General features: G+C 42.0%; 1 protein-coding gene across 3 annotated transcripts in view; it reads right to left on the minus strand.

The window, feature by feature from the left end:
- ANO5 (anoctamin 5) overlaps positions 1–11,198 on the minus strand; it is a 74,126-nt gene extending 62,928 nt beyond the window's left edge. For 2 of the 3 annotated variants that reach the window (XM_054585991.1, XM_054585992.1), the window contains exon 1: positions 10,526–10,704. In XM_054585991.1, the coding sequence (XP_054441966.1) occupies positions 10,526–10,565 (40 nt within the window). In that variant the 5' untranslated portion in view covers positions 10,566–10,704. Of the gene's footprint in view, positions 1–10,525 lie in introns of all 3 variants that reach the window. The other variant, XM_054585989.1, reaches the window with a different exon arrangement.
- Positions 11,199–12,382: the final 1,184 nt, after the last annotated feature.

A 12,382-nucleotide genomic window follows, 5' to 3' on the forward strand; every position in this document is an offset into this window, starting at 1 on the left:
TTTTAAAAGTTAATAGTTATTATAAGCAAAGCAAGAAAACAGACTGTGCCTATAGCTATATCATTTAACATTCTTTTAGTGCAGTCTTCTCATCTATAAGATTTAATATATAAGTAAAAATTATTTGAAAATAAAAAACTTTATACAATATCATCATGAGTAGTGTTTAGACGTACGGTTCAAAACTCGGTAATGTCTTAACCATCTCTCACTGGACTTTTTAATGAAAAAGACACCCATCTAGCAAACTCTTTTAATGAATAAATAAAGAATTAGATTCTAAAAAATACATGCTTTGTCTCTCAATGTATGGTACTTGAGAACTGACTTAAGGAGGCTTTCATTATTCTCCGGGACAAAAACAATCACTATTATGCAGAATAACTAAACAGAGTTCCAAGTACAGAACAAACAAGTTCAGGCCTTAAGCTAGAGGATATAGATGTTGACAGTGAGAAAAAGATACCTACAAAGGCTCCTGGAAGATTAAAGAAACAACAACAAAAGCCCCAGCCATTTCTGTGCAGGAACCTCGCAGGTGTATGGTACTTCAGCAAAACCCTGCACTATGCTGCCCGCCTTCTGCACCAAACTGCCTTCCTGAACTGTGTTTCTGCCATCAGAGCTAGCCCTTATAAAGCTCCTGCAAATTTATTTCAACCAATAGGACTAAAAGTTGCCCCGTCCAAGTGGAACTATGCAGTTATAGCCCCATCAGTATCTTCACCATCCAATCAGAATGCCTCTCTCCTGACCAATCAAGACAGCGCCTTTTGCACCAAACTGGGAGGATTTGGAAGCCTTATTTGCATGAGGCTGGACCAATCAGGGGCCCGAGGCAGGGACTTCTGTCTGTATAAGTCAGCTCCTCTGGCTCAGAGTGCACTTTCCCCTTCCACCAAAGACTGCCATCTCTGGCTGGAGCTGGACCACCAAAGGTGTCTCCTGGAGCAGAGAGGAGTGAATGAGAGAAGCAGATGGAGCAGAGAAGAGCAGAGCTGCATAGTGGGAAAGAGGCCTGGCCCCAGGGTCTCTTGGCCCCTGAGCCACCTTGCAGCCATGCTGTTCCATGGCTATGCTGCTTCGTAATTGAGCTCTAACACTATTAAGCTATTCCATAGCCGAGCTGTATGACTGAATAAAGCTTCTTTCTTCACTGAACCCCAAACTGGGGATTCCTGTTGGCACTGAATTGGTACCAACCATCATCAGCTGACATATAGTATTTTATAATTCTATTTTTTTAGAAGAGAACGTGTTTCAAGAACCTCTTCATCTATTTTTTTTTTTTTTTTTGCTGCATTTAATATATAGTTAAAAAATATTTTCAAACTGCTATTGGGACTTGATACAAGACATTTATTTGAGAATGTGGAAAAGGGACATTATTTCTCCAGATTATCTCCTATCCCTACTAGTTCTCCATTATGCTTTGCTGCTTCCTTTCCCTATAACTAACAACGATTTTATTCCTAGGCCAACTCTTGCGAACTTTTCACATTTTATCAGTTTTGACATCTCTCTTTCAGGCCTTGAGCCGGGATGAGCCCCCAGGTTAGTCCCTGCCCCGGGGTTAACCCTGATTTTGCTTCCATGCCACAGCTCATATAGCCCTCTCTGGGCACCTGACCCAGTTATTCCCCCTCCACAAGACTGCATCCTCCCTGAGAGCCAGGTGGAGCACACTGTAAACTGTATCCTTTTTTTGAAAAATAGAAGATTAAAGAGGAAAGATGTATTACCTCAAACAGTATGCTCCCTCTTACACATAGTGCTCACTAGCCCTCTCTTTCTCACAGACACACAAAATCAGATGTTCACACATGCCATAGACCCAGGCACACATTCACACTCACTCAGAGTATAAGGATGTAATAATTATGCATGGCAACAAACCCCTGTCGAAACAGGTCTATCTGAAGAGGCAAGGATTTGAACTCAGCGACTCTCAATCAGCTTGTTGTTTCTCTTCCAACTTCCTCTAAAATCAATGGAAATGACTATACCCTTCCTAATGGGCTAGAAACCTGAGATACGAAGGGCTTCATACCATTGTGGAGAATCATAAGATATGAGCTAAAAGTAAAGTGAGCCCAAAGACTGAGCTTTAAGTTTTCACTGAAAGCACATTACTAAGAATATATACTCCAGCAAACCCAGAGCCCAGAAATAGCCCTTGCATTTACCAAATGATCTTCTCGGTTTACACTCCTCTCGGCAGCATAAAATGAAAGTAAACTTGACCCTTGAACAATGCAGGGATTAGGGGCACTGACACCTATACACCCCCCACAATCGAAAGTCCTCATATAACTGCTGACTGTCTGAAAGCTCAACTAATAGCCGACTGTTGTCAGGAGCCTGTCAACACATGTTGACATATTTTTTGTATGTTATATGGAAGAAATATTGTATTCTTATAATAAAGTTAGATAGCAAAAAAAATTTAGGAAACTCAGAAGGAAAATACAGTGACAATATTTATTGAAAAAAAATCCACATATATGTGGACCCATGCAGTTCAAACTGTGTGGTTCCAGGATCAACTCTATATGTAATCAAATACTCATATTACCAAAGGATAAGTGGTTTGATTAAAGAGAATGTTTAACATGGTTGTAAAGACGCAAACAACTTTATATTCAACTTTAAAACGGGCTTTTTCCATTGTTAAACCCTTAAACTGTCTTTTTCAATGCTGAATGTATGGTAAATCAGCTAAAGAATAAATATTTCGAATCGAACATCCTTTCTATGTCAACCAGTCAATAGTTCAATTTCAGCAACACTGACATTTTAATGGCAGTATTTGTTTACATAACCATTTAAGTGTTCTGTTACATTTTGCCCTTGGAATTACATTTTAAAAATTATTAGAGAGTGGGAAAACAACTAATTGGATATCACTGATTGCTTCATGTGTTCAATTATCAAGAAAATAAACTGAGGAAAAGTAATAAAGCCAAGAAATATTAATTATTATGTCAAAAGGCAAAATGTTAACATTCTCTCTCTGGGAAATCTTATCACATGTAAATCAATTGTTTATCTTACTCATATTTACTCTTTGAACGTGATTTAGGAAATACATAATATATAAAACCCAGGCTTTCCTGTTTCAGTAAATTTACTGTAAGAAATCTGTTCATATTTTAAAGCACAGAAATAGAAGTAGCTTGTAAAATTTGAAACTGTGTAACCCAATAATTTTCAGCCTTCTTCAATGACACTTTTTTTTATCCTCACCCTAGAACACTTTTTTCATTGCTTTTACAGAGAGGAAGGGAGAGAAACATCCATGAGAGACAAAAGCATCACTAGGTTGCCTCCTATGCCCTGACCAGAAATCAATCCCCACAACTTAGATTTATGCCCTGAATGGTTATCGAACCCACAGCCTTTCGGTTACCAGATGATGCTCTAAATAACTGAGCCACATTGGCTGGGGCCAACCAATACTTCTGTTTTCTTTCTTTCTTTCTTTCTTTTAAATTATAGTTTATTGATTATGCTATTACAGTTGTCCCAACATTTTCCCCTTTGCCCCCCTCCACCTAACACCTCCCACTCCCTCAGGCAACCCCCACACCATTTAACATGCCCATGGGTCATGTGTATGCGTTCTTTGGCCACTCCATTTCCTATACTGTACTTTCCGTCCCCATGGCTACTCTGTGACTACCTATTTGCCCTTCCTAATCCCCTCACCTCTTCAACCAGTCCCCCACACTCCCCTCTCATCTGGCAACCATCAAAATACTTTCTATATCCATGATTCTGTCTCTGTTGTTCTTGTTTGCTTTGTTTGTTTTTTAGATTCAATTGTTGATAGGTATGTATTTTTTGTCATTTTATTGTTCATAGTTTTGATCTTCATTTTCTTAATAAGTCCCTTTAACATTTCATATATTAATGGTTTGGTGATGATGAACTCCTTTAGTTTTTTCTTGTCTGTAAGCTCTTCATCTGCCATTCAATTATAAGCGACAGCTTTGCAGCGTAAAGCAATCTTCACTGTAGGTCCCTGCTTTTCATGGCTTTGAATATTTCTTGCCAATCCCTTCTAGCCTGCAAAACTTCTTTTGAGAAATCAACTGAAAGTCTTATGGGAACTCTGCTGTAGGTAACTAGCTGCTTTTCTCTTTCTGCTTTTAAGATTCCCTCTTTAACTGTTGGCATTTTAATTATCACGTGTCTTGGAGTGGACCTCTTTGTATCTATCTTGTTCGGGACTCTCTGTGCTTCCTGGGCTTACATGTCTACTTCCTTCACCAAATTAGGGATGTTTTCTTTCATTATTTTTTCAAACAGATTTCCAATTTCTTCTCTCTCTTCTTCTTCTGACACCCCTATGATGTGAATGTTGGACCTCTTGAACTTGTCCCAGAAGCTGCTTATACTATCCAAAGATTTGGATTCTTTTTTCTTCTTGTTGTTCTGGTTGGTTGTTTTCTGCTTCCTTATATCCCATATCATTGATTTGATTCTTGCTCTTCATCTACTCTACTGTTGTTTCCTTGTAAATTGTTCTCTATTTCCATTAGTGTATCCTTCATTTCTGATTGTATCTTTTTTATGTTGTTGAGGTCCTCACTAAGTTCCTTGAGTATCCTTATAACCAGCGTTTTGAACTCTGCATCTGATAGATTGCTTTATCTCTACTTCCTCTTTTTCTGGAGTTTTGATCTGCTATTTCATTTGGGCCATGTATCTCTGTCTCCTTGTTTTGGCAGCCTCCTTGTGTTTGTTCCTATATATTAGCTAGAGCTGCTTTGACTCTGTGTCTTGGTAGTGTGGCCTAATGTAGTAGGTATCCTGTAGGGGTCCTACTACAGCCTGAAAGAGTGGCACAGCCTTCTCTTTCACTCAAGCTGGGTACACAAGGTGTACCCCTCATGTGGGCTGAGCACTTCCTCCTCTTGTAGTTGAGCCTTGGCTGCTGTTGGCAGAGCAATAGGAGGGATTTACCCAGGCCAGTCAGCTGCAAGGATTGGCTGTGACCACGGACCACCAACCTCTTTCCCTCTGTGGAGGATCAGGTGTGCAGCAGGAAAGTGGTGGTGCTCCAGTGTGGCCTGTAGCTGTTCCCTGAGTGTGCTGGCCCTGGCATTTCCAGGGTAGTGCAGGCCAAGGTCAGCCCCAACACGTGTTTTTCTCCAGAACCACTCTGCCTGAGTTATAAAGCAACCTGGGATGGCTGCTAATTGTGCTGGGCTTGGAGATTCCCAAAAGAAGCCAAGCTATGAATACAAGTTGTGCAGCAGGAGCCAAGACCAGCCATTCATGTGGAAAAGCAGCGTGGGTGGGCCTGTAAATTGGGTGGAGCGGAGTCTCTGTGGATCTCCAAGGTGGGTCAAACAGTGTTTGCCAGGTTGATGGGAGTGTGAAATGTAGCACCAGCTTGCCAGCTCTATGGAGGGGAGGGTTCAAAAAAGGAGTAGTGGCCTCTGCTCACCTTGATGGCAGACACTTCTGAGTCAGTGTGTGGGTTCTTCAAGAGGAACGTCGTAGGGCTCCAGTAGTTTCCTCTACCAACTCAATCCCCACTGGTTTTTGCAGCCAGCAGCTGTGGGGACTTACCTTTCTGGTACTGGAACCCTGGACTAGGGGGAACTGGTGTGGGGCTGGGACTCCTCACTTTCAAGATAACCCTCCTGAATTTTCATCCACCACATGTGGGTGTGGGACCATTCGGTTCCATATCTGCGCCTCTCCTACTGGTCTGGATGGATATAGTTTCTTTATTCCATAGTTGTCAGACTTCCATTCAACTTGATTTCTGACAGTTCTGAGTGATGATGGTTCTATATTTTAGTTGTAATTTTTATGTGGTTGTGCAAAGAGGTGAGCCATGTCTTCCCATGCCTCCATCTTGACTGGAAGTCCCAATAATTTTGTTTTCATAACTGTGTCATTAAACTCCAGGAAGAAACTCTATATTTAAAACCAGTCTTCCAAAAACTTACTGAATTTTTGATGTTAAAAACACATCCTCCTTGGTTAAATTTATTCCTAGGTATTTTAGTTTTTCTATTTTTGATACAACTGAAAACAGGATTGTTCTCTTAGATTCCTTCTCTGATAGTTCATTACTGGTGATAAAAAAATGCAACTGACTTCTGGTTATTTATTTTGTATACCACTACTTTATTGAATTTATAAGTTCTAGTAACTTTTTGGGAATAAACGCAAAATGTATTAGACATAAATGTAGAACTTGAAACCATAAAACTCCTAGAAGAAAACACAGGCAGTAAAAATCTCAGACATTGCTTGTAGCAATATTTTTTTTCTGATATATTTCCTTGGGCAAGGGAAACAAAAGAATAAATAAATACATGGGACTACATCAAAGTAAAGTTTTTGCCCAACAAAGAAACCATCAACAAAATGAAAAGACAACCCACTAAATGGAAGAACATATTCACCAATGATAACATCTGATATGAGGTTAATATCCAAAATTTATAAAGAACTCATAAAATTCAATATCAAAAAAAGAAAAAAACAAAAAATCCAATTAAAAAATTGGTAAAGTACCTGAATAGATACTTTTCCAAAGAGGACATACAGTGGTCAATAGACACTGAAAAGGTGCTCAACGTCACTAACCAACAGAGAAACGCAAATTTAAAACCACAATGAGATATCATCCCACATCTATCAGAATGGATATCATCAATAAATCAGCAAACAAGTGTGGCAAGGATGAGGAGAAAAGGGAACCTTTGCGCGGGTTCCCAACTGTTGGTGGGAGCGCAGATTGGTGCAGCCACTGTGGAAAGCAGCGTGGAGATACCGCAAAAAATTAAAAACGGAACTGCCTCATCACCCAGTGATCCCACTTCTGGGTAAATATCCAAAGAAACCCGAAACACTAATTCAAGAGAATATATGCATCCCTGTGTTCATTGCAGCATAATTTACAATGGCCACAATACAGACGCCAAAGCACCCATCAACAGACGAGTGGACAAAAAAGTGGCGGTACATATATATAATGGAATATTAGTCATTAAAAAGAATGAAATCCTACCATTTGCGACAGCATGAATGGACATGGAGGGTATTATACTAAGAGAAATAGACTGAGAAAGACAAATATCATATGATTTCACTTGTATATGGATTCTAAAGAACAAACTAAGCAAACAAAACAAAAAGAGGCTCAGAGATACAGAGAAGACTTAGGGTTGTCAAAAGGGAGGGAGGTTAGGGGACTGGGTGATAAAGGTGAATGGACTGAGAAGTACAAAGTGGTAGTTACAAAACAGTCATGGGGATGTAAAGTATACATAGAAAATATAGTCGATAATATTGTAATAACTAAGTAATGGTGCAGGTGGATACAGGAAATATTATATTGGGGGAACACTTTAGTGAAGTATATGATTAGCTAACCACTATGCTCTATACCTGAAACTAATACCAAATATTGAATGTCAATTGTAATTTTAAAAAATTTAAAAATATATATCCTCACTGCAATGCGCTTTTCATACAACCCTAGTAATAACAGAGATCTTAATAATGGGCAGTAAAATCAACCCAGCAAAATAACTGACATATTAAAAAAAACATTTAGAAACATAAGTATCATCTGAGTGGCCTGGGACCACCCTGCTCCTTAGGCCCGGCTCTCACCAGTCCACACTACTCTGCTGTGCTTGGATTCTGGATCAATAAACAGAATAGGCAACAGGAATCTGGGCAGGAGCAGTCACCAGAACCAACCATCAAATATACATGGTATTCTACATCAATATCCTTTTCACCTACTTCTACCCAAATTGGAGGCAAAAGTTCAATCACAATGATAGAAAAATAAATAAATTACAAAGGCCTTTGTCAAGAAAAGAAAAAACTGAAATTCCTGTGGGAAAAGTTCTGAAACCCTCCTGGGATGGATTCAAGCTTCAATGTAAGATATGCTGGGGTAATACTAATTTAAGTATACATTCTAATAAGTAAAATTATCCTGAGGCTAAATTAGATCACAATTATGACATGTGAAAGAGCATAATGGTCAATCTCTGCAATGCCATACTGATACCTTTTTTATTATATGTATAATGAAAATGATACTATATATAGATATAATATATATAATGAAATGATAAATGGTAACATAATTACACTCTTCCCATTTTTTTTTCCTCCACTCTTCCTCCAATGAAGAATATGTTTCTATACCTTTCCATGGCTTTACCTCAGAAGGACTGATCATAAGGAATTACCGATTGCTTCAAATTTAAAAATATTTATTAAGGCCTTCAAATTACTGAAATTACAACAATAAGTAATTCTCAGCAAAGAAGAAAACCATTAAATAAGTATAGAAAGGGACTTCTAATTTTATACATTTGAAACTCGTTTCATTCTTTTGCATCACTGAATATCAATCATTTCCCTAATAGACTTATTGCATCATTTAGCAAAGCCATTAGTCAAAGCTGAAAGTTTTAAACAGCTTTATTTCCCTCTATCCTTAAATTATTATTATTTTTTTTACTTAAGGGGAGAGTTGCTTCACACAGAATTGGAGAAAATATTTGCAAATCATAGATACAGAATATATAAAGAACTTTTACAATGCAATAATAAAATGACAACTCAATTTTTGATAAGAGCAAAGGATTTGAATAAACATTTCTGCAAAGAAGATATATGAATGGCTAATAAGCACTGGAAAAGATATTTGACATATTAGTTACTGGGAAAATGCAAATCAAAACCACATTGAGATACCACTTCATAACCACTTTGATGGTGATAACTAAGATAATAAAAAATGTTAGTGAGGACGTGGAAAAATTAAAACTCTTATACATTATTAGTGGGACTATAAAATGATGCAGACACTTTGAAAACAGTTTGGCAGTTTCTCAACATTTTCACTATAGAGCTACTACATGAACCACTAGAAGCCTGTACATAAATATTCATAGCAGTATTATTCATGATAGCAAAAAAAGTAGAAGCAACCTAAATGTCTAAAACTGATGAATGGAAAAAGGGTGGTGTATGTATACACATACATACACATACACACACATATTATATATATAATGGATTATTTGGCACTAAAAATGAAAAATGCACTGATACAAGTTACAACATGGGTGAACTTCAAAATAATTATGCTAAGAGAAAGAAGCCAGTTACAAAAGACCACACATTATATGAGTCTGTTTACATGAAGTGTCCAGAACAGGTAACTTTATATAGTAAATAAGTGAGTGGCTGCCCGCAGCTGGGAGGGAGTAGGGACTAGGAGGAAGGGGGATGGGAAGTGATTACTAAGAGGTTTCTATTTGAGGTGATGAAAATGTTCTAAAATTAGACTGTGGTAATGACTGCAGAACTCTATACCAAAAACCACTGAGTTGTACACTTTAAATGGATGACTTTTATAGTATGTAAATTATAGCAATAAAACTGTTAAAAAGTGGCCCCGGCTGGTGTGGCTCAGTGGATTGAGCAGTGGCCTGTGAACCAAAAGGTTGTGGGTCAGGGCACAGACCTAGGTTGCGGGCCAGGATCCCAGTTGGGGGCGTGTGAGAGGCAACCACATATTGATGTTTCTCTCCCTCTCTTTCTCCCTCCCTTTCTCTAAAAATAAATAAATAAAACCTTTTTAAAAATATCGTTAAGAAAGTAGAGGAGAGTGCAATAATGTATTGCATTTCTTGGTATCTTTGAAGACTGACTAGTCAGACTGCCTAGATCTTTTATCACTTAAAAAGAATTGTTTCCAGGTTTAGATCTAATACTAAACAAGCCAAGAAAAGTGTTATCAAGGGAACTGAGCATCATTGAGGGTCCTGGAGATAGCCCCAGAAAATCAGGTGCATTTTTTAAAAACGTGTGTACTAAAATAAATCCAGAGTAGAGGTCTGTGCAAAGGCCTTAGCAAACAATGAGCAAACATTTCTCAACCTAAGATTCAATTAAAAGAGGTAGTACAGCAGCGTTCGTTCCCCAGTGCACAAGAATCTGAACCCTTAAGGTCCTAGGGGGACGGCCGCGTAATTAACCAGCATCTCAGAGCTTGAGCAGTAATCTGCGAATACCGAAAGGCAAAAGCACTCAAGGGCAGCTTCTACACGTGGGTCCGCTGCCTTGCATCCTAAACTGTGGATGCACCTGTGTAGGAGACTGTGCGCGTGCCTGGGCACTTAAACTCACATGCCCAGCACGCTCAACCTAACCTCCCAACAATTTTCCAGGGCACCGCCGCGTACACAGGAGAAAAGGAGGATGGTCTCGGATGCGCTGGCGATCACAGGACCGAGGTTGGGGCTTGCCGGAGCAGCAAGGGGCATCATGGGGCGCCTACCCCCACCCATCCGGGGAGGGTCTGTTCGTCTCGCAGTCCCTTTCTCGCGCAGGGCACGCCAGCCGGCGAACGTCCCCGGGCTCCAGGCCGCAGGGCCGCCAACGTCCCCCGGGATCCCTGCACTGCGATGCCCGGGTGGGCGCGCGGCGCCCGACACTCCTGCCGCGCCACTCTGTCGGCTCCTACCTTCCTCCTGCACCATTTCCAGGACGTTCGGGTCGCCCATCTTCGCCAGCTCGTTAAAGACACTAAACGAGGAGATAGAATACAGCAACTGGCGGCCAGTTCTCGGGGAGAGATTGAATGTGATCGTGGGCCGCTGGACTACGGGCTCCGAAGAGGCGGTGGCTTCCTTCCTCTCCGCTCGGAGGGTCTCGGGCTCCTGCCTCTCCGACGTCCCCGGGATATCCAACCAGTTGGGCTTCTTCTCCAAAGGATAATTCCACTTGACCTGCCCCGTGCCCTGGGCCGGCCGCTTCGCGGTCCTCTCCCGGTAGCGCTCCTGGGACCCCTCCCAGTACCTCTCCAAGAACGAGCTGGGACGCCGGTCACCCGGCTTCCTCGCCTCGCCCTCGGGCTTCCCCGGGGCCTTTCCACTCCCGCTCTCCCGCTGCCCTTTTTCTGGCGCGTCCGCTCCGTCCCGCTTGCCCCGCCCCTCACTCCTCCCTCCGACCTCAAGATCCGCCGTCGCCCCGCCCTGAGGGGCCGCCATCTCCCCGCCCCGCGGCCAAACCGGTAGGGGGCCGTCCGAGCTCCACTCTGCTGCCACCTCGGGGCTGATCTCTTCCCCTCCCTCGTCGGTGCCGGCCGCCCCCGGTCCCTCCTCGGGGCCCGCCGCCTCTTGGCCCGTCAGCTCCATTCTCATCAGGCCTTGCTCATCCCATTTCACCGGGTCGGTCCATGTCCAGGACTCCTTGTCCTCCAGGGCTGCCGCCTCCGGTCTCTCCCAACCCTCGTCCTCGGAGCCCTGCCGACCGGCCAGCTGCTCCCTCAGCCAGTTGTCCTGGTCCGCTTCCATCCGCCAAGCCCGCCGCCTTCAGCGCTGGTACTCGGAGGGAACCCCCTCCCAGGTGGAGAGTTATTTTTTGTCGGGTGAGAAAAAGACCCCCTTCCTTAAGGGGACCCTGCCTCTTAAGGCCAGCACCCTCCAAGATTCTAGCAGCCCCTCCCTCCTGCGTCTCCCACGTGGCTATTAACTTCGCCCGGCTTCTGGAAGGGGCATCTCCCCGGCGCTATGCCAAACAGGGTTAGAGGAAGATCATACTTTTTTTTGGTCCTGAATTCGAATTCAGCCTCTGCCCCTAAAAGTTGAGTGGCATTGGTCATGTTTCTGAAAGCTTCAGTTTCCCCATCTTCAAAACGAGGACGGTAGCAGTACCCACCTCTTAGGGATGTTGTGAGGGCTACAGGGTAGAGTGCTGGCATAATATGTTCAAAACTAGCCTCTATCAAAACTGACCCCTGTTACTTTGAGCCCTGCCTCACTTCAAAGTGTCTCAGTGACTTCAGCAGTTCAGTCTCAAGTGGCGTGAATGGGTCCCACTCGTGGCAGGCTCCTCTGAATTTGTTATATGTCTTTGGAGCTCTAACAGCTGCCGGCTCCCTAGTAATTGGGAGATACGAAGAATTACTGTCTAATGGGTGGAAAACACAGGAGCAGCAGTGCACTCTGGGTGAAGTAGAGGTATGAGCTGGAAGGCCTTGAGAGCACTGAGGACTGCATGACTTTGACTTTGGGGTGGGCATGGGATGATTTAAGAATAAGGAGGAAATGATTTGCCTTTTCTTTTTTTCTTATGCTATTCTACTTTTCCCCCTTTCTATGACTGTTCAGAACTGAGAATTACCATTTACAGATAAGGAAAAAGGCGTAGACAGAAGTGTGTTGGTGAAGGTCATGGTTAACTGTGGAACTTGAAATCCCCTTTTTGTTTTTTCTTGTATCGTGCTCTCTGTGCTCTGTTAAACCTCTAGGAACACATTAGTTCTGGTCATGTGATTTGAGACAAGCAATTCCTTTGATGCATTTTGGAATTGTGTTTG

The sequence above is a fragment of the Pteronotus mesoamericanus genome, unplaced genomic scaffold (assembly GCF_021234165.1).
Source record: "Pteronotus mesoamericanus isolate MK-2021 breed Mesoamerican mustached bat unplaced genomic scaffold, CSHL_Meso_final contig_90, whole genome shotgun sequence".
Taxonomy (NCBI): domain Eukaryota; kingdom Metazoa; phylum Chordata; class Mammalia; order Chiroptera; family Mormoopidae; genus Pteronotus; species Pteronotus mesoamericanus.